This window comes from Micropterus dolomieu, linkage group LG20, assembly GCF_021292245.1.
Source record: "Micropterus dolomieu isolate WLL.071019.BEF.003 ecotype Adirondacks linkage group LG20, ASM2129224v1, whole genome shotgun sequence".
Classification (NCBI taxonomy): Eukaryota; Metazoa; Chordata; class Actinopteri; order Centrarchiformes; family Centrarchidae; genus Micropterus; species Micropterus dolomieu.
This window is the reverse complement of record NC_060169.1, coordinates 9,144,048-9,167,979: the sequence shown is the minus strand read 5'-3', so window position 1 is coordinate 9,167,979 and position 23,932 is coordinate 9,144,048. Positions and strand designations below refer to the sequence as shown.

Here is a 23,932-nt window from a genome sequence, read left to right as displayed (position 1 = left end):
AAAAACATTTAAAATCAATGTGGCGGTCAGCGTCGATATTGTGACGGGCCGCCACAAATAAATGAACGTATGGGAAACACTGTAACTTATCTGCTCATGTTCAAAACTTTCTGCACATTCAGAATCTCTCCCACGTATCTGTGTTCTCTGAGATGTACAAAAGAAAAGTCGTAATATTAGGAGACTAACGTCATTAGCCTATTTAAAGAGAATTCATAATATTTTACTACATACCCTATACTGCATTACGTTAATGATTCGCTGGAAGTATCCCCTCGACGATCTGACAGACACAGAAGTGGATTAGACGAGGAGGTGCTCATGCCGGGGGAAAACAAAACTAACTGACAACACCTGTGATCAGGCAGAAATCTCACAAATGATTCCACACACGTTAACTTCAGGACCTCATATAAAGTGCCGCTTACAATCCCCAACAGAGCAAGTCAGGGCTTCAGTTTTTAATGTTACATTTTTATAGCCAACTGAAACTACAGTATATGTCCGCTTTGGCACAAACTGTTTGAACTCCCAGCGCGAGGTGGGTCGATGTCACTCGCTGGTGTCGCAGTGAAGTTGCTTTCAGGGTAAGTCCGACAGCGGAATATACGTCTTGTACATGTGTAACCACTGCGATAACAAGATGTTTACGGTGTATTCCTCAGAGAAACAAATACTTTTCCATGGTTATACCAAGAAAGAGAGAAATTTAATAATCCAGAGTTTACACAGTTGATGCCATGTGGGTAAAACTTTACAGATGATACTCTAACTTCACGTTCCCGTGAAGGCAGCACGGAGCTGCAGGCGCAGTGGACTAAACTGGCAGGTTTAGTTTTAATGTTTTAATGTTGCATACCTCAGTTTTTTTGCAAGTACTTTAAAGTTAACTCGTATTGTTGTGAATCTTTGGTGTAAACTCGCCTTAGAGTTTCCAACTAACAAACGCCCCCCAAAAGCAGCTCAGCGCCCCCCTTTCCAAAATATTGCTTCCAGCGCCCCCCATCGTCCTCGGAACGCCCCCTGGGGGGCGGTACCGCCACCGTTGAGAAACACTAACTTAGACGATTTATTACTCACTGTCTGCAAATTACTTCTGAAGTGAGCAACCTTCAGGCTTATCTTCTATATTAAAATCACTGTTGTATAATGAACAAACCAGCAAAGGCAGTAAAGAAGATTATTATGGTATTATATGTATTTGCTGAATGTGAAGAGAATTCTCAGTAAAAAGAAGGACATTCCCCTTTTCTATAAGAAGAAAAAAAATTTCACTCTTTCCAGTACAACAGCACCCTTTTGTCTTGTTTATGGGCAATACCAGTATGCCGTCATATGATCCTATTGGCAATTCCAGACTGTTACAACTTTGGCTTGAGGATTTAATGCTGGCATGCTCTGCAATAGCAAGTAGGGTCTGTGCTGAATTTGTGGGAAAACAGTTCTCAAACTTTAGATCTCACTGTGCTGTAAAGTAGCTGAAACCAGATAATCATCTCAACCTAAAACAAATATACCGTGTAATACATCTCTGCATCCTAAATCCACCCGACTACTCTTTGCACAAACTTTATGCATTTTTTTCAGAACTAACAACAACTGACATTTTAACACAATAATAAAACATCCCATATCTCCTCCGACACTGAAGTTTAAAGTGCAGTATAAAAGAGGGGAAGACCCATAATTATTTCACCCTGGTGGGCAAAACAACAAACATCAAATCAAGAGTTCAACAGTTCTGGTTACCTGGGATAATGGTATAACAATAAAAGAGCCCCCGCCGGCACTCTCCGTGACGACTGCCACGAACTTGGAGTTGACGGCACAGAAGTGGTTGTCATGGACATTCTTGGTGATGGGGACGCCGTCAAAGCAGCTCTCCCGATTGGCTACTTTTCCATAGACATTTCGAAACTTGGAGCTTCGGTAGGTCGGACGCCATGACATCTGGGGAAAATAAACAAGTATATAAATAAGTTTTAGTTTCTGTTAAGTTTAGTTAAGTTAAGTTTAAGTGTTGACAGAATATCCTGATAGATTACATGAGCTTCTTTATTACCACTGCAACTAACAATGATCTATTATTAATGAATATGTTTTATTATTTTAAATCTGTAATCATCTGTCAATAAAATGTCAGAATAAAGTAAATAATGCCCATCACAATTTTGCCCAACCAACAGCTGATAACCTAAATACATTTCATTCATAATCTACTCTTTTAAACATGTACAATATATAGTTTTAAATAATGGCTTTGACATAAAGTAGCATCTTGAAAAAATATATTGTACATTTAAGTTATTGTGGTTAAACCATAGATTTGCTTTACAGTTGATGAAGCACATGCTTTTCTACCATCTGATGTGTCCAGTGTAGCAAACTGAGTGGGCGTGAGCAGCATATATGAACATTAAGCCATTTGAAATTCCACTGTAAGGGAAAGTAATCGTTATCATTTACGTTTAGTTTGTAAGTTGACATGATAATGATTATACAGAAAGAATCAGTGAAGTCCAATGTCAATTCGCATCTACCAAACCTACAGTAGCAGGGTGGGCTGTCCCATCTGTGCAGACATGATAAGTCACACATGCAGTTGTGGGAAACAGTCCAAATTGATCATGGGTGTGAGCCTTTTGAAGGGTGAAAACTAGGTGAAAACTGTTTTTGCACTATTTCATGTTGCCTTAGAGCCTGTGATTACTGTGTCAAGAAGGAAAAGCAATAGTAAAGACATTTCTATCAGATTACTTGATCACAAACAAACCAAAAGGATTAATCTCTGTCTGTCGTACACAACATATTACAGTATGTCACTTTATTTTGGGATCTTGTACAACAGAAAAGCAGCATTTGTTTGCAGCCACTACACACAACAAAAGAGAAGTGGTTACATTTGACTTAAGATTCTTATTTTGTTTGTTACTCCACTGCAAGAATGCACTGACGGAGCTCTAGGTTTTTTTGACATGAGCTGGCTCTGCGTGAGGACTCAAAAGTTGACATAGCCACAGGAAGTGGACGTTAAATGCCCTTCATCCCGTAAGGAAAGAAGTTGGTGGAATTTCTTGTTGGTGAATATTGCTACATATTGAGAACTTTTCTGAAACCGGATCTGTTTCTGAGTCTAAATTCCACTCACACTATCGATGGACCATATTAGTTCCCAACAGGAACTGTGGGGAGAGGATTTATGACTCTTCTCAGATCAGTAGCAGCAATGCCGGATGACATCAGGCAATCTTCTATTCAGCATTGTTCTTGCAATGCGGAGGGGAACTGGTGGGAGGGGTGCACACATGCAAATAGAAACATCCTCAGACCATGCTGCTGCCATTGTGTTTCCCTGTCCCTTTCTGTCTCAAACTAGACTGGAAAAATGACATCCAGCAGGTTACAAACTGCTGTGTGAGGATGTGCTGCTTGCTTTTATGTAACTACTGAATATATTTGGGCTTTATACTGGTGGTCAGACAAAACAAGCAATATGAAGATGTCTCTCTACACCTTTCAGTTGTCAATAGATAACCATTGTAGCTCTACACATATGAATTTGCGTCTCACTCTCATCCCATTCATACACAGATCGACTGCTATGAAGCCATGTCTGTATGAGCAGCATAATGGCAGCTTGTTAAAGAATTAATGTAGAACAGAAGAGCAGCAGAGAGTGGCCTGAGGGACGTTTAGAGGAGAGGGAAAGGGGAAGCTCGCATGCTTTGAGCTCTCTTTACAAGGATGCTCATTCATTGGTCACCATGGGTATGGCACAGAGAGGATGTCTGTGTGTGTTTGTGTCTTTCTTATCTCACGAGGGTTTGCAGCCTAAGAACACATGCACACAGACACACATACACACACACACACACACACAGACCATGAGCAGTGGCGTGCACATACACAAAAACACAGCAACTCAGAGAAGAAATTTTTTTCTTTGTATCCATCAACACAAGATCACAAGACTTTGTGAGCATGAGTTAAACAGTGTGAGGCCTTCTTAACTTTGCAGTTTTTTTTGCACAGTTTCACCATAAAAATGTTTTATGCCAAGTTGACTTCAAGTAAAACTGCCCTTCATATTTATAATTTTAATTATAATATTTATAATTTATAATTTAATATCAATATAATTACTTATCTGGATACCACACTAATGTTCTCGTAATCACCTTATTGAAAATGTCACCTTACCTTACTAGTGTCCTAACAGTGACACTATAGTCACAGTGTTGCTGCGGCCTTCTCAGACTGCAAACATCCACCCTCCTTTCTAAGCAAGCCGACAGGATCTCTTCCTTCCTCCCACTTCAACTCCAAGCAGGCTGCCTGTGTCTGGTCTACCTCCTTCTCTCACTTGTTTTTCCTCTCCCCTCCCCTTTAAACTCGCTCTTCTCCTCCTACTGGTACTGATAGCTGGAGGGCTAGCACTCCCCCTTCCTCCTCTTACCCCTCTTCCCCATCCTGCCACTCAGTCAGCCCTCTGTCTCACAGTTCTTGCTCTAGTGGCATGAGAGTAGTAGCCATTCATCCTCTTTCCTCTCTTACCTACTGCTTGTTCAGAATCACAAGGGCCTTTCGGCTGATTCCCAGCACCAGCAGTTTGTCACTCTCTCCATCCCCATCTGCCTCTTTTAATCTCTTATCTCTACCAATTTTTCCTCTAATCCTCCACTCCACAGGTATGAAACCTTCCTAATATTTGTAATGATAGGTGGACCCCAGAAGGGACGTCTACAACTGTGGACCTTGTTGGTAACTGCAGCACTGCCAAAGGCTAGATGGTAACATTTTCAGAAATAGTACAATGCAATAAAGACGGTTGCTTTCTAAAAACTTGAAACATTTATAGAGAAGGAATGTAAAATACACTTTACCAATGAGGAGTTTTACAATCCACAGTCTCAAAGCTAAAAAAATGACTCTTCCGTGTCAGTATTTTATACATACAGCTTATTTACTATATAAGGTTAATATTAAGGGCTGCTGGACTTCCAGTTGATTTTAACCTTCCTTGAATAACTATGACCTGGATGACCGAGAAGTTTCACAGGCAACTTAAGTACTATAGCTACATTCAGAAATTCAAAACCTTGTCTTTGAGTCAGTTTTTATTTTTGGTGCCATGTAATTAGAACATAAAAACAGTAAATGGAAAGAATGAAAGCAATTTTCCCCAGCAGTTAATGTTTTTGTAGTTTATTTTCCACTTATATATACTTATTTATTTTCTACTTGTTGTTTATATATATATATATATATATATATATATATATATATATATATATATATATATATAATATTTGGTCTTTAGAAATTAGCATAATGCCCTCCACTGTCAAAGTCTGTTTTTGCTATTTATACTGTTACTTTAACACTGAGTGTGATGCTTAATAAGTTCTTTGACCTACATATTACAATCTTTGTGTTACCATGGTCTGAAATGTATCAACAAGGTGGAAGCACCACTTGAAATAGCTGAAGTTAATTTGAGCATCCGTGTTTGTTCCTGTTTAACTAGATGACTTCATTAGGAACAATACAATTTATAAAAAACACAGACTAAGCCTCCTTGAAAGGAATGTGCAGTTTTTTTCTCCAGTGACAAAATAATATGAGGGAATCTATAAATCCTAAGAATGCCTTTCACATCCTATTCAAATGCAAATTTATAGATTTAATAGAGCTGGAGATAACTATGTGTGAATGGCTCGGTCTGCTAAATCACTGCCGATTCCTCATTGACGAACCCTGAAGTCTCTACACTTTCACTACAACCTTTTTTCTGAAACGACCCATGGTCAGGTCGTTATATAGAGGCAGGTGTTATAGGGAAAATTGCATCCCCAGATGATGTGTCTGTGTGTTTGAAGTGTAAGTGGAGCCCTGCAGGTTCACTGTGAATGAGGTTTGTCTTGGCCTCTTGGCCTGGTGTGTATGTGTGTCTGACCATGTTTTGTCTGTTTACACCAGTATACATTTACTGTAGTGTTCATGGCTGTAAGGCACACCACTCTAGAGAGCAGAATATGTTTATTGAGGTGTTTTTTATAGTTCTTTTGTTTTTTTACATGTTGCTTCAAGGCACTGCTGCTGCTCTGTGCACACTCAATCTTTCTCTTTCCTTTGTGTTTTTGACTCTCTTTCAGATATCCTAAAAGCAGCAAGTCTTTGTTTCTCAGTTAAAAACAATCACCAAAATATAAAACTAGCTGTTGTCTAAAAAAATAGACTTTTAAATAGTAGTTAAATTGTAAACTACTAATACTCTTCCATCATCCAAGCTGCAGTCAAATGTCCACTCTCTTCTCAAATTATTCACAGTCAATGGCAGCATACAGACTCATTATGGACCATAAAAGGCCATTCAAACACCACCAAATCAAATCAATGGGTTAAACTATTCCAATTTTGATTTTCTCAATGTTGGTGCCAAATAAGGAAGTAGGGCCATCTGAGCACATTCAATAGATACAAAAAGGAAATCCACAGTAAAATCCTCCCATGCCACCATGTTCTGTCTTTTCCTCCTCTCCCTTGGCAGTGACACTGTACAGTCATTTATGATGACTTCCCATCTCTGCGAGGAGTAAATATTACAAAAAGAGAGATATCCTATTGGTTCTTTTGACCAAATTTCCTCTCAGCATGAAGTCGGATCTCTCTTTCTCAGTCACACAGGAAGTGTCACGGCTTGGCTGAAAGTCCTGGAATATTTTACACACTGCTATGGCAATGCCATGACAATTGTGTCTATAAAAGGCTTTTGTGTGCTGTGAAGTTGCAGATTATTAGAGAAAAGTATTTGCATTTTACTAGCTATCAGCTGGCAGTCAACTTCACTTGGTGTTGGTGTTAATCCTCTTCAAAACAGCAATGTTAGTTCATATGAGTGTGAAACCCTTATAGACACAAACATAGAGAGAGAAATTACTAAAAATATTGTATTTTTAATGGAAGAAATGACAAAATAGAGCTGTGCTGTAATTGCTTACAACCCTACTAATGATATGCATGTATTGCAAAGGATTAAGATTAGGCTAATTAACTATGGTCGATATAGTGAGTTTAAGTGAAACAGGAATTTCCAAATTCTATTCCAGAAGTAAGAAAACCTCATTCAAAATCCCACTGACGTGTAACATCACTAACAAAAAAATTCTGCCTTGCAACAGAGCCTTTCTCAATACATATATATAAAATAGGTTTAGATAAGGAGGGTAGTTTATATAATATAATATTTCTGATCTTTAGTGACCTTTTACAAACACCATTTCCCATAAGGCCTAGACCTTTGCAGGCTATACATTATGGCTCAACAAAAGAGATGGCGTTAGTACCTCCGCTGCCGTGCTTGGAAATTTTCATGGGAGCTGTTGTTTTACAATCACAATGGTAAAAACAAGTACTCTAGTGGATGCTGATTTGTCTTAGAATTTAGAAAATATAATCCTGGCAAGTGTTTTAAGTCATAATAAAAATATGAGGAGTCAATAAAAGTTTCCTGTATTCCTTACAAGTTTCCATGAGACAGTAGACTATAAGCACAATTACAGACCAAATCTTACTTCACAAAATCCTTTACTGAAACTAATGTATAATGCCTGAGGCAGACAGAGCATACACAATTAACACTCAGGCTAGTGAAACAACAGCCATGCTTAAAGCATCACAGATAAAAACTGCGAAAAAGCCCCAAAGTGAATCAGTCCAGCTGGATTTTCGTCGGATTTTCCAGATGGCCAGCTCAGGAATGTTGGAAAGGTTATCTTTTATTTGAGCTGGCATTAATTTCAATCAGTTGAAAAGAGCGGTCACATGAGCTCTTCAGTCTCCATTATCCGATCCATGAATGTCTATGATCTTATTTCTGGAGTTTATCAATTTGGAATCCACACAAACACACTAAAAAAAACTCCAATGTAATGCATCACATTAAAGTGAACAGTAGGATGAGGTGAATGGGCAATTGTTTTCCTATTATTCATGTCAGCCCTTCAACCAACAGTTGCTCACGTACTAATTGGCAGGTGGGGGTGGGGTGGAGCTATGTGACCTTATACTGTTACACCTGCAAAACTACAGTATACCCCAGCATTACAAAGCCTTTAAACTGGACATATACTCACGTGATGTCTTTTAAAAAGTTACAGTGGAGCTCTCCAGGTGCAATTTTTTTTATTGTGCGCTGTATAGGACATTAAACTGACTAGAGTTATCAATGAATGAAGCCCTATATTATTGGTTCCATTGCAACTCCTGATGGCACCCCGAATAGCTTCAGAGGTTGGTTATTTGTTTTATGTTTGATAGCTTGAATGATGAGGCAGACATGTAAAGGTGCTTCAGTTGGTGATTCAAATCAAATAAAAAGTCCAGGTGATGTATTTGTTGTATTGCTTACAGGTGTGCTTAGCCTAGTTTATAACCTCTGCACTGTCTGTCAGTCAGTCAGACATTCATGGCTCCCAGAGGAGAAATCCCACTGACTTCGGTGACCTCTAGAGTTTGACATTTGTGGTTCAGAGTGAAATACTGCATTTTATACTATCAGATGGATTGTCAATTTGCAAAAGACACAAGTTCCTAGAGATTACATTTTAATGACTTTTTAACAACTTTGGCAAGTAATTCTTTGACCTCTCCTAAAGTGTAATTAGCAAGTCACAGTTGTAGATTGCAAAATATTGCAATCTACTTGATGTATTGGCACCAAATTTTGTACAGACATTCACAGTTGGCAGATTATTATTATTAATAGTGTATTCTAATTAATTTGGTGATCTCATGACAGCTCCAGCTCCACCTTGAGGTTGATATTTTTGTTTTTCATTAAGATATCTCTACAACTAATGGATGAACTGTTATCAAATTTGACATTTGTGGTACCCTCAGGATAAATTGTAATGACTTTAGTGATGCACTTACTTTTCATATAGCGCCATCATAAAGTCAACATTTTATTTGTCCAATACTTTAGCTTCTTTCTCCTATTCCTTTATAACTAAAAACATTCCCATCAGCCTCAACTGCGCTTTGTGTTGAGAGCTAATTAGCAAATGTTAGCATGCTAACATGCCAAATGTTAGTATGCTAACATGCTAAACTTAGATCCTAAACAAAGTAAATATTGTACCTGCTAAACATCAGCAAGGTGGCGTATCTATTGTGAGCTTATTGGCATGCTGATGTGAGCACTTAGCTCAGCCTCACAGAGTCACTTGCACGGCTGTAGACTTGTTATACAGACTGTGCCAGCCACTGCTTCAGCGTGTCATTGCTAGTGAATTAGAGAAGAAGCGCAGAAGGGGAGCACGACAGAATATGGTAATATTGTAGATAATGTGACATGATACAACTAAACAGGCTCCTGCTTAGTGAAACTTTGCTCAATAGCACTCCTAGTGGTCAATAGCTCAACAGAGTACATTCAATCACTGTAACAAACCCATGAAAGTCATTGAATCCATCCTTGTTAATATCTTAGTAACAACAATGAACAACATTCATATGGTTATATTTTACGGATTACTCTTATCTTTGTGTCATAACTAGGAGCCTAGTGAAACAGCAGCCAGTGCTGTTTGAGTTTTGGAGTTTGTCCATGATGATAGGGTATTACTCTACGATAATGACAGGAGATACAGAAGCTCAGCTAATGGCAGCTCTTAAGCCAGCCCCATTAAGGAGCGGTAATTGTGCAAAGAGCACACTACCCAAGAAGATGAAACCCAGAAACCTTGCTGAAGGGCACTTATCAAAGCACAAGTAGACGGAGGAGTGGGTGTCCCGGAATCCATCGCCTTTTAGGGTGTAGGAGTTTGTTGACAGCAGTGTTATCATTGAGGTAATATAATTACTATGGATATATAGTGCAGTATTTCCTAGACATTCTGATATGCTCACAAATACTAGTCTTCTTACTAAAGTCTTTCCTTCACTATAATGCAATATTTTACATTTAAACACAAATCAGACACAATTTTTCCTATTCCACTTAAAAGGTCAATCATCAAAAACCAGAAGAGAGGTCTAAATTAATAATCTCCTCTGTGCTTGCCTTTCCTTTTCCCTTAGGGAGTTTTCTGCCACATGCTTTTTGGAGCATAATGATGCGAGCTGGGCCTCACACCTCAACAGACAGAGGGGGGTTGCACACTAAAGGTGAAGGAAAAGTCCAGAGGAAAGACAGAAATAAAAGAGTGGCAGAGATAAAGGCACGCCGACACTCCCTAAAAGAGAGAATAAAGGACTCATGGTGAAAGAGAATACAAGATAAGAAGAGAGATGAGGGGAAGAAAGGGCAGGGGCAGACCAACAAAGAATGATTAAATATTTAAAGACAGAAAAAAAGCAGACAGAGAGGAGGAGCAGAGGAGGCTCTTACCAGACAGAGATTTACTCCCTTTTTCAGACCACCTGCCTGCTCTGCAGCACACATACACACACACATAAGGGGCCAACTAAATATTGATATTTTAAGTATTTAAAAACTCATAACTGTAGCTCAAAGTTAGTCAAATGTCAATGTCCAAGAAGCATTTTTTTAATAAACAAAATCCTCACCACAATGTCCTTGGACAATAATACTGCCCATGAGCTGTCATTTACTGCATCCTCATCCCTGGATACATAATACATAAAGATAAGTGAAATTGTGTTTTAGAAGAAAGCTCTCAGACTTTTACTGAAGCAACACTAAAGAAAGTTGATTTATGTCATAGAACACAAATCTCATCAGCTCTGAAATGAAATCCCTCTGGCGGTGGTTCAAATTGAGAAAGCCACATGGCACTGAGCCCATGACGCAAGAGCAGGAGATGAAGGAGCATTTTCATCAGATTATTAAAATCCATCCCTGATATGAGACCACAGAAAGAGCTCTGTGGAATGATCAATCAGTCGGTGTGTTATGATTTCAAATCTGTTAAGATATTGCATTTTGAAACTTCAAGGTGAATGCTGATGGAGGGTGTCAACTTGCAAGAGGTTGGATCATTGGTCATTTAACCCAGAACCTGGAGACTCAGCTCTTGTGAGTCAAATGCAAAACAGTAGCTATGTCTGATGTGCATGCTAACACTTTAGTATGTTAAGAAACAGTAGAGTAAAGTAAAGAGTGTTGGTGTGTGCCTGTGTAACTGAGCTGGCTTTGGTATAATTGAGTGAGGAAAACAACAAAGTAGTTTCTCACTTTGCGATTAAAAGGGAATAGTTCTAGTATCACTGCATGCACACAGATCTACAGAATCTTCTGAACCATACTTTCACCAATGTTTAATTAAGACAGCCAAAAAGGTCCTTTAAGCAGGTTAATCCATGCAAGAAATCTCCAGTTCACTGGTGCACAAACTGCCTTTGTCATGGTAGACATTTTGACATGTCACAGTATAAAAAGCACTGGTGTAAATAATAAAAATTAACGATGGCTAAACTCTATTAAGTTGCTTCACTTTCAGGGTCCTAGTATTGTGCGTGCTGGCTCACACTGTCATGGCTTACTGGGACACTTGAATAGCTGTTGTTAATGTAATAAGCAACACCTGTGCTTTATCTCTGTTTTAAAATTGTCTGATCTTTTCTCATTCAAAGACAGTATATTTATTGCTCTGTTTCCCAAAGTCCTGGAATAGTTACTTGTTCATCCAAATTGGATGAGACACAAAGCTTTGAAGTTCAGAACCACAGAGATACAATATGCTGGGCAATCCTGCTCGACTGTGTCAACAAGCAGATAAACAACCTTTTTGTATCTCTATCTCCTCAAAACTGTTTCTTTTCTCTTTTTCTATTGTCCTCTTACAACCTCTTTCTCGCACTGTCTCTCTTTGCAGGATTGGATGAGTAGATGGAGAGTGTGAAAAAGCAAACCTAGACAGAGAACGTGGCCAAGCCAAGTGCCAGACCATCTGCCTGGCCAAGGACTTCTCCATTCCAGACAGTGACCATCTGAACCTTGGCAACAAGGATTTCTGCTGCTAAATTACTGATTTTCTATAATTTATGTTATACTGCTTGAGAAACCATAGAAGTATATGATACTAACATGTATAGATACATACTGTATGATACATATATTTTTGGTAATTGGTAATTAATAAGCTATGATAAGCTATGATACCCGTATAAAACGTAGGTCAAAAAACAGAATAATTTTGAGCCAAGCAAGTTTGTACAGATTGGTTAGATTTAACTAGTGACTTGCATCCACAGGTTACATTAAATTTGAAATCTACAGTAGAAATAATACAAAAATAAAGGCGAATAAGCAAGAAAGCCTCACTGGCAGTCCCTAGATGCTGCAAAGCTCCTCACATTACACAATTTGAAAGTAAATAATATACCGTCTCTAAAGTTAGGGCCTCACCAAAACATAAAGTGGTGCTAGAGGAAATTTAATCGAGTAGATAGTGGGGTGGTGATGGCGCAGTGGATAAGACTAATACCTTTGGTGTAAGAGACACCCGCCAATGTATCCCTGAGCAAGACACCTAGCTGCTCCAGAGGCGTGCTACCTGACATATATAATTGTAAGTCACTTTGGATAAAATTGTCAGCTAAATGAATAAATTTAGTGTAATATGTAATGTAATGGCATTGCAAGGATTTATCCTCTGTGGAGTACGAATGAGTAAATTTCATGGTCTATTTGTTTTCTAGATTTTTCTTTTTTGTGTGTACAGATGGATTGCATTGCATGCATTTTGGCATAAAGGTGGTGCTACACAAAAAATCAGGGAGTCACCAGAAACTTGACGAATCATCATGGCCAACTTTGAATTTTCACAGCAAATTTCTTGCCAATCGTTCCAGCAGTTGTTGAGATATCTGGCTCTGGACCAAAGTACTGAAGAGACTAACTGACTGACAGGAGGTACAGTTGGTGGATACCAGTGGTAAAAAGCTATTATAGAGCTATTTGTCTGATACAGACACCCAGGGAAATGAAATAACTGATGTCCTAGTACAGATACCTCATAGACACCAATATCATGTTAGAGCACTGGGTCAGTTTTCTGTAATCTCTTTATGGTTACTCAGAATTGAATTGACTAGTCCATTCACATTGAAGGTGGGTCAACGTATCATTTCGAAAAGGTGTGATGTTGTTTGCATGAGGAGAAATCTGATCTTTGATAGTCCAGAAGGAGGACAAAAATAAAAATGTAGTAAAATTAAAGACATCAGAGGATATCAGAGCTTCTTCATGACTTCATGACGAGGGCTAATTCAGCCAATTCTTTCTCCTTTTCTTGGTTCTTCCACACAAATGACAGAGTCATTCACAGTCTCACAGTCTATTATTATAGGCAGGATACAAAGAATCTGGTCCAATCTGTGAGAGACAACCAGATTGCTGCAATTCTGGCACCTTTGTCAGCTTTAAAGTGGGGGCAGGGAAATTCCAGATGTTCCCGTTTATTCAGAGCAGGGGTTGTGTGGAAAGACTTCTAATGGGTTTTTCTACTGAAGTAAGCAGGTTAAACTACAAGTAATGGCCTATGGCTGTTTCTAGAGGCAAAAAAACATGCTTAGAAATAAAACGAGTCTAGATCACTGAGTGAGATGCTTCAAAATCCGACAGGTCAGATGAAGACGGATATAGTGATCTTCACCTCCCTATCCAAGGGTTTAATCCCTGATTTACAAACACACACACACACACACACACACACACACAGAAACAGGCAACAGTAATCGCCTTTGGACTCATGTGTGAGCTTGTTAAGCCACATCTGAAATGATAGTATTCCCATATGTGGGTTAAGGTTAATGTGTTGTGAATGTGACCTATTTCAGAGAAGCCACTGTGTTGATGAGATCTCCTAAAGAAAACTAACCACAGGACTACAGTACTAATGCTGCTGCCATTTTACATCCATGACTCTCCATATGTTTATCATATGTTTTTTATAATGTTTATATAAGAGCATCCCACTCACACAACAGTGTTTGGCTAGCTTGCAATAATTTGGAAATATATTATATGGTCACTCATGCACATTTTTCCAGTCTGTTGCATTGATCTGTTTATTGCCAGCCTGTCAATAGGACTTATACAGTACAGTAGTGCCAATGTGCCCCAGATTAAAAGCCAGATGAAAGATACAGACCTCATTTCACTATGCTCTATGGGGACAAATATTTAATTTTGGCTGTTATTCCACAAGGGATTGCTTATTGGCACAATCTCTCTACTCCCTGCTGGATGTGTTCACTTCCCAAGTCAAACTGCTTTAGCTTACTGCCTTATCTGCACCATCCTTGTTTCTGTGTATCCTAGCTTTGCAGATTATTACAGAGTTTTGGATGGATTGGGCAGTAATCTTGCCAAACAGATCGAATACACTGACGTTATTAAGTAATCAGTGAGGTTACATATTTAGAGTTGACTCTATGATATATTGTTGATGTTGAGTATTTATCTAACAGAGATGTTCAAAATAATAATGGTACACTATAGTTTCTTCATCCCTGAAAGCCTTTTAGAGAGCCCTTGACGCAGGTATGAACAGGGACATAAATCACGGGAGTGTGACCCAAGGTAAAGTTAAGGGGTAAAGTTAATTTTACTAGAATCACTTGTTGATATTCAGACAACTACGAAGCAGTTGCATTGCATGGGAAATGTACTGAATCCAAGTCAGACAGATCCTCTGAAAAGAATATAAAAGTGTAACATGCTGTATCTGCGTGCTGGTACTGCTTACCGTACAAGCTCAGTTAATCTTTTTAGATGTGTGGCTCTGTCACACACCCAAACCACATATTCAGATGTTTACAATGCACAATGATATTTACACTTCAAAATCACATGCCTCTTTTCTGTCTCCTTAACATAGTAAATTGTATAGGCTGTATTTCAAAGTGTCTTATCGATTCAAACATGCAACAATCATTTACAATCATTGACTTTACTTTGACGTTATATCAGACCACTTCAATGTATGTATCAAATACACGACTGACATATAACCTCCTATCTGTGGGATACAAAAATAACCTCCAGCCATGATTTAAGTTACTTAGTGAAGTTAATTACTCATTATAGCACAACTTAAAACCAAATCCAACATGAAAATTCAACAAGCAGCCACCAGACTACCACTGGCTTTCCAACTACACTGAACAAAATTATAAACGCAACACTTTTTTTTTGCCCCCATTCATCATGAGCTGAACTCAAAGATCTAAGACTTTCTCTATGTACACAAATGGCCTATTACTCTCAAATATTGTTCACAAATCTGTCAAAATCTGTGTTAGTGAGCACTTCTCCATTGCCTAGATCATTCATCCACCTCACAGGCGTGGCATATCAAGATGCTAATCAGACAGCATGGGTATTGCACAGTGCCTTAGGCTGGCCACAATAAAAGGCCACTTAAAAATGTGATTTGTGAACAATATTTGAGAGAAATAGGCCTTTTGTGTACATAGAGAAAGTTTTAGATCTTTGAGTTCAGCTCATGATGAATGGGGGCAAAAACAAAAGTGTTGCGTTTATAATTTTGTTCAGTGTAATAAATGTAATGTGAAGTTGGGAAAATTAGTTCATTTATACTTGAGCAAATGTATTAGTGACATTCCACCATAGGAAGACAGTTTTTACTACTGTTTTTCCAGTCCTGACCATTTACAGTTTTACAGTGGCTTTAGGTTACTAATCATGGGATGCCAACTTCACCTGGCAAATTCATTGCATTTCTCTGGAGCAGCAGAAAAATAGAGGTGGTAGGGTGTGGGTTGGATCACATATATTAGCAGACTTAAAATAAAGATTCACATTAAAGGTTAATTTTGTGCATGCCCTTCTTTGCTGCTACTTTCAGCACCTTTCTACTCCAAACCACAACAGCTTTTTTCCCCTGACGTTGTGGAATAATGTCTTTTAGCATTTATTACCCTTCACTCAGGAATTCACAGCACCCATTCTTCATTGTCAGGAGCACTGCTAGGCTAAGGTCCTTACCTTACCTTGCCTGCTTTTCAAAACTAGAGTGCAATAAATAAATTAAATGGAAGAAGCGGTGTAAGGCTTCTTCCATTTAATTTAAAATCCACATTTGAAGGGGCACTGACTTTCTGGCCCTGGCTTTCTCTGTCAAAAGCAAGATTATCCTCAGCTTAGATGAGTAATTAAAATTAGGACAAGGATATTATGTTATTATGCCACTAAAACATAAAACTATCAGCATGGGCGCCATATAGGGGGGAAAAGACAATTCCAAAGGCCCCTGACTGACAGGGGCCCCAAAAACTAATATCAAATTATATTATACATTATATAAACCATCATCATTGAGTATAAATATATTTCTAATATAGTAAGAAAATTAATTATCTCTTTGTTTTTACTTGTTTTTGGCAGTAAAATTTAAAAATCCCCATTGACAAAAAAGTAAACATCCATATTGACCGACCAACCCCTGCATGAAAAAGGTGGGTAGCCTTTAGTCTGTGAGTGGTGTTAACCTGTTGGCTTAATGTCCACAGTGAAATAAGCTAGCTAGCTACAGACTAATGTTAGCCTACATTTCAACAACATTTAATCAGTGCAGGGAAACGTTTAGCAAGATATTCATATTAAATCATTGTCCCTGCCCCTTTTAGCAGACTAACAACAGATGAGTCAGCAGCAACCCAGTCTCCCCATAACTGTAGCCTCCCTGTCCCAGTGAAGAAGGTGAGCGACAAAGTGTTTTAATGACAGGCCAGTTAGCATCTTTCCAGGGACTCTGGAGATTTCTCTGTCTCTCTTGCTCTTTTTAGCATAACAAAAAAAGACAATGAAATATTTCTTAAGGACAGAAATTCAAACACAAATTATTTTCTCACATAATGATAATTATGAAATAAATAAAATAAAAAACACCTTCCTGTCTGTACTGGATGCTGGACAGCAGCATACCTCATCCTGATTGTAAATTACAGACTATATTAAAATAATCCAGTTTGATACGTTCATTTAGATTAAATGACATCTATAGATACAGAATTTATTATTCCCATCATGAAGGGCAATTTATTTGAGAAGCAAATAGTGAACTGCATACTGTATGCAGACTTGCATGTACAAATCACCAGCAGTAAATATTGTGCTAGTACTAATATTGAACTACAAGAAGCCAGACACTTGCAAGCCTTTAATTAGAGTTATGTAAAGCTTTTGATGGGAAGTAGTGACAACAGCTGTGCAGACGGGGCCCAATTATATTTTTTTGTCATGGGGCCCAAAATTCCTGGCGGGCCCCCCAGACTATCAGTAAAATATTAAAATGGTAGTATGTAATATTAGTACATAATGTTACAATGTTGATATGACTTTATTGGTATAGTAGTCCTAGTAGTACTAGTCAATGGCCAACTTTACCGGGAGAACTCCCAGTACTCCTGTTGGCTAGTCCACCTTTACATGACAGGGAGTTGTTTTATTCAACTTTAAAACTTTAATATTGTTTAATGATGCTTTATTTTGAGTGTTTTCATTATATATATGAAGTTTTTCAAATTTAAGCAGCCTTTCCTAAACTATAACTTTCTTTTAGTTGCATATCCTTATTATTATCTAAATCTAAAGCCAACATTAACTAGAAGAGTGCACTCAGCAGAGTGCATAGCTACATAAATAAATGACCTGGCTCATCAGCATAGACCCAGCAAACTCTCTCAGCTGCAGTCAACATCCACGCTGAAGGAGCAAGGGGCTGGAATGCAGACACAGATGGCACTCAGCTGGTAAATCTGTCCAGTAAACAATAGCACAGACAAAATGCATACAGCAGATCTACATACAACAATGTGGTGTTTACACATTTACACGTCATCTAATCCAAAGTGTACAGACCGTTCTATCACAAAGCCAACACAGGATTATTAAAGTATCTAAATGTTTTTTCTCCAAAACCTTTAAACTAAATTAGAAAGATAAAGGTAGCTTAATAAATTTCCAGTTGCAGACAATGTCCTTGGAAAGTTGTCTCAAGCAGTTAAATGATCTTTTATAGAATTCTCCATGAATGGGCAATTTATCAGTATGTTTTATTAATGTCATAAAAATGTATTAAACATCTCATGGTGAATATTAATCACACATTTTAATCATTCCACAAGTAGCAGAGAATACAGTTCATGTTTGATATGACTGGAATAATATGAATTCTGATGTCCACTAATTTCTAAAGGATCTTTGTTTCTCCCCTCTGTTGTTGGATTGTTGCTTTTTAGACAGTCAGGCTTACACACTGTGTTACTATAGTGACTGCAATGGCAATCCACACAGCTGGAATTAAGAACAAGTTCTCCAAAATAAGGACTGACAATTGACATTTATACAGATGTTTCCCAGTTGTGATGAAAAATATCTGACAAAAACTCTGAAGAAAGAATCAGATAATAGTTACTTTAAATTATTTCCAGTATAAATCAAACCCAGTGATGCAGTGTCATGTCGCTGCGTACACACACAAATATAGAGTGCATTTTAATGATACACTTTATACATCAACATGTAGAATAATAGTAGTGAATAGCTGATTTAAGATTACTAACATCTAAAATATTTTTTTTAGTTCTCTTTTTTGGCATTTCTTTCCACCTTTCTCCTATTTTGGAACAGTTACTAACTTCTCTGTTGGTCTTAGGAGGGTGTAGACTGCCGGGAGGAAGAGGTTTTTAGGCCCGGGGCAAAGGAAGGCAGTGAATGCTGCCGGGGAGTGGCGCCATCATTAACAAGTGGCTCACTTTGTGCCCCTTGTAAAATTAATATTTTAAAGTAGGGCTGCCCCCTAATAATTTACTAAATAGCTAGTTGATGGGAAGAGTCTTAGACAACAAAACTTTTAAAACCTCAAACTCTATTCAGGAGTTGCGCCCATTCACCAGAACGAAACTAACTGGATTGTTGCAACATGGACGTTTGCTTGCTGGAATAAAGAGGTTTTCAGTTGCAGGGATAGCCCGATGGGAATGCTGCCAAGGAGCAGCGTCAGAATGAGCCCCAGACCTGAGCAAGGCTCAGCAGCCTTCCAGTGAAAACAGGGTTTGACGACAGTGAATACGGTCTTTCTAAGACCTGGAACTATTATCTGATGCCCCCAAAATATATATTTAAGTAAGTAACTTAATATCATAAACGTGCAACAACTAGTCAACTAATGGCTTGAACTAAAAACTACTGTTCAACTAGGAAAATCTTTAGTCAGAGGCAGCCCAAGTGTAGACTGCAAAATGATTCCTGGGATCAACGTGGCACTTCTTTTCACCTGCTAGCTCACCAGAGCTGTTTAAACTATCAGCCCCAGATCCCATTTCCTCCACAAGACACCCTGTCCAACCACCAGAAGTCACTAATGCAGCAAGAAGAACACTTTCTTTTACTACCCACCTGTGCACACTGCAAACACAACAATGGTAAGACCCAAGTGAAGGACCTCTGAACTGAACCAGTAAGAAAGACCTTTGCTGTCCCGGCTCCACAGTGGTGGAACAAGCTCCACATTGACATTAGGACAGCAGAAACTCTACACATCTTTTGCTGCAGACTGATAACTCATCTGCTCAGACTGCACCTTGGCCCATAATACAAAAACAAAACAAAAAAAACTAAATGTAGCAGTTGAAGCAGTTCAGCAAATTTGATGAAGCTGATGTACTTGCATGATTCTTGCAATTTTTGGTTTGTATCCACATGGTTGAATGCACATATTATAAGTCGCTTTGGAGAAAAAGCGTCACCTAAATAAATTTAATGTAATATAATATAACTCAGTTTTCTGCAGCACCAATGGCTCTCCCCCTCACCCCTGCACCACGTGGTGCCTGATCTCTTAGGTGCTGCAGGGGGAGAGCATCACCTGAGAGAAAGCCTTGCTTATAAGGCGAATTGCTGCTCAGAGCTGACACTTTCACCATATACAGTAGCCTTTATAAGAGACTAATTCTGTATATTAATGGGTTATGTGTTCACCTCATGGACAGTTTGTTCAAAGCAGTGAACTACCATGACTACGACCTGTAAAATGCATAATGTAATGCATAATGTTTAATGTATCTGATTTGTAGCAGTATTGAACAGATCGTTGCACAGATCTGTAGCATGGTCATTAAAAACATGTTTACTATAAGGGAGAGGGAACAGTAGAGACATGAAGTAAGAAAGAAGTCACATGAGGAAAAACATGAAGTATTTTATGCTGCAGAGAGACTAAGATCTATATTTACACTGCTATCAGTGCCCATAGGCGAAATACTCTGATGCAGATGTATGTGTGTGAGTGTGGGTGGTAGTATCCACCATGGATGTGCTCTCACTCTTTGCCCCACTCCCCACTCATTGCTCTCATGTTCACTCAACTCTTCAGTACATTATCTTTCAGTGTATAATACATTTCTTCCTACAGTACAATGCACACAGAGATAAACTCATAATCTGTATGTTCAAATGTGGTATCATCTTTATCACTAGCATAAGACATCACAGTACATCATAGCTGACCACCATACCACATGTGAGAAACAAACAAATCACAAAGCATTAGGCGTCAGCACTGACAGAACATACCTCAGATGTGAGTTGACATTGCATAACCATGCAAGAAATGAAAACACAGCACTGTATACAGTACTGCTATTGTCAGCCTCATGCCTGGGAATGTGATGTGGGATAAAATTACGTAAGTGGATTCCATGACACTTCATCAAGCCTCCCAACCAAGCAGCTACTGTTTCAGTGAGAGAACGGACCACCCTAATTCTCACTGCAGTGGCACTGCAATGGCCTGCACATGTATTGACTACTGCAGCTTCGCTAGTGCAACTTTAGTGATACTCAAAAGTAATCAAGAGTGCGTTTCTTTCTCAGTGCCTCTGTTTACTAAACTGCACAATTTTACCTAGAAGAGCTCTGTATATTGAGTCATTTTATTTTCTGACTATTAAAGGAACAGATTGGTTTCTGGGGATTCCACTTTAATGCAACATGCCTTAATGGTCATTATTCCTATTGATTATAATGAATTTGTACTCAACAAATTACTAATATGTGGGTACACAGTAACATCACCACAACACTGACAAAAAAGAAACACAGCAATCAAACATGTTAAAGCTGACCGTTTTGCCAGATTTGCTATGACTTAATTTGATGGTAAACCAATAGTGAATGCACATTAGATGCCAGTAATTTCACAAGAAAACAACCTGTGTACAAAATTACACATGTACCGTAGACAAAAGTTGAACCAGAAAGTTTGTCTGGGAACTGATGTGTACATAAATCTCCAAGTCGTAGCTTGCAGTTGGATGCTGGGGTTGAAAGAGCAGGCAGCGATAGTGATGCAGGGCAGCAGCAGTCAGAGCAGAGGGAGAGATGGGAAATTGTGCAGCTTAAATAGACCGCCAAATTGAGAGGGTGCGTAGATGATTATGAAGTATGAGGCATGTCACGTGTGTATGCAGTGCAGCTTGCAGGTGCCACTCCAGCGGCACCGGACGTGACCATATTTGGAGGAGACGGTGGAGCTAACAGCTGTGTGTGGAGATAGTTAGCTTGCTTAGCTAGGTGCATCTGTAATTCACCTTAACTGTCATTTTAACAGGGCTGACAACTTTGTCTAGCGAACAACAGGTTTAAAAATAAATGTACTCACCAGGGAAAGTGAACAACCAACTCGTAATAAGCTTTTTCAACGGAGCTGGTTAAATTTACACAGTGCCGTGGTAACGACTTGTCAATCACAGATAATCCCGCCCTGAAGCATACTCTACTTTATGGTTTATTTTCATCTAAATGGGACCATAATTTACTAAATGAACATCATGTTGTATTGAAGAAGACTTGAAACTAGTGATTGAGTCCATAAACTCATTAGGAAAGTGTTTACTGAGGTAATAAATCAGATGAGAAGTAGGGTCATTTTGCCATTATTTCTAATGGAGCCGGACTTCTTTTTGCAACCGGAAGAGTCGCCCGCAGCTGGCCGTTCGATAGAATGCAGGTTTAAGGGACTTCTGTGCTCGCCTCAGGTTTCTGATCAGAAGCTTCCAGCTGATCCACCAGTGTTTTTGAGGGCGTGTCAGACTAGTCGCTTGGCGAGCATTATGACAAGCATTTTGATGTGTCATCACAGGGAAAAAGGGAAAAGCCTGGACTACAAACAAGTTGTTTTCAGGCAGTTCAGAGCAGAGTTTTCTGTGAGAGACGGAACTCCCTTTATGCTGGACTTTTTCACTTTGCAAACCTATTACATGCACAAAAAAGATATATAACTCAATAAGGGAGCGGGGAAAAAGCCAAAAAGCATAATACGACGTCTTTAAAATATTTTTGGTCAAACTGTGGATTTGATCTGATCAACTTACTGGACATGTTTCTTGCTTCGTTTGACTTCTTTAGCAATGTAGGTAAAACTAATGTTGTCTAAAACAACAATCCTGCCATAAATCCAACCTTCATTTAGGTTACAATCTTTATTTTCTGTTTTAGAGATGTGTTGATTCAACTTTATGATAATTTTGTAGGCTGTAGTTTGTGGTGCTGTGGACTTGTGTTGCAGAGCTGAGAGGTGTTTCTGGTATTTAGTCACCCCTCATTAGTGTAAATAGGGTGGACAAAATAATAGACACAATATACCTTTGGTCATGAAAGGGGAATATTCAATAGCCGTTGCATCTTGCTAACGAGTTTTCTGATATAATAACGTCCTTACAGCTGCAGAAAGCCGTTCAATCTGTTTCAATGTGCCAAAGCCAGATACTATCTGATAAGGGAGTCTCTTGTGTCACTATAGCTGTGGTGTAATGGCCACAGGAGTTTTAGGACCCTCTAAACCAGAGAGAGACTAAAGAAAAACAAAGAAAGGCAGACAGAAAGCTAGACATAAAAAATAGCAGCAGCTTTAAGGTATAATACAGAATTAAGGCCAAAAGGACATTTACAAGAGGAGACAAGATACAGGAACAAATTGGAGATTTCTTACTGATGTACAGTACAGAGCAGGAAAAAAAGAAAGGATGAATTACATTGTACAGAGGGAAAAGAGATGATAGACACTGGGTTTGAATCTACTATAGAGTCATACTGCCAGTTTTTTCATACATATAAGAAATGCATGAGGTAGAAAATTAAATGCAAATCAAATTTCAACAATATTCTTGAAGAACCTGAAGCTTTGATGGAATTAAGTAATTATCATCTTACTTACACTTAACTCTTGAATACCAGACAATGAGAATTTTACAGTATACAAAATACTTTTTACAACCCACAGTCACACACACTTGCACATTCAAAGTAAAACCCCCATCTGTCGCTCTGCACTTACTGCCTTGTCGCCAGGCCCACAAACAGGAAGCACATCCTATGTCCTGATTGTACGTATGTATGTCCAGAGACACACACAAATACACACATATGCACGCACACACACAGATTCCGTGGGATGTGCACCTAATCTCAGCTGGAAGGCTGGTAATGGTCACTCTCTCTCTTGTGTCTTTATTTCCTCTGGAGGATGTTCACAAATGATTTCACATGATTCTGTCCTCTTTTATTTCAGCGACGTACCAAAGGGGAATCCAAAAATGAACACTTTCGTCCAACAAAAGCCACAAGAAAGCTTTCCCCTGTGCACTTTTATAAATGCATTCAAGTCATACTTTGGTGAGAAAGCCACCTACTATGAGAGTCTGGATTGTGTGAATGCATTTGCAGTGGAGGAATGATGCATGCAGTGACATGAGGAAAGAAGAGTTTCCCAACTCTTTTGGAAATACACTACAGACCTTTCACACAGATTTTTCACACAGTTTTTACAGACTGTCGCACACACAGAGACACGCACAGTGAGCAGGGTAAGGAGGCTTTCTGACAGGCAATGAGCTCATGAGATCTGAATGTCTTCCTGCGGTGAATGCTTTTTTCTAT

General features: G+C 38.8%; 1 protein-coding gene across 2 annotated transcripts in view; it reads right to left on the bottom strand.

The window, feature by feature from the left end:
* coro2ba (coronin, actin binding protein, 2Ba) overlaps positions 1–23,932 on the bottom strand; it is a 53,657-nt gene that overhangs the window by 20,559 nt on the left and 9,166 nt on the right. The window contains exons 1-2 of one of the 2 annotated variants that reach the window (XM_046032190.1): positions 4,201–4,296; positions 1,750–1,950 (exon numbers count right to left, since the gene is read on the bottom strand). In XM_046032190.1, coding sequence (XP_045888146.1) covers positions 1,750–1,950 — 201 coding nt within the window. In that variant the 5' untranslated portion in view covers positions 4,201–4,296. Of the gene's footprint in view, positions 1–1,749; positions 1,951–4,200; positions 4,297–23,932 lie in introns of those variants that run through there. The other variant, XM_046032189.1, reaches the window with a different exon arrangement.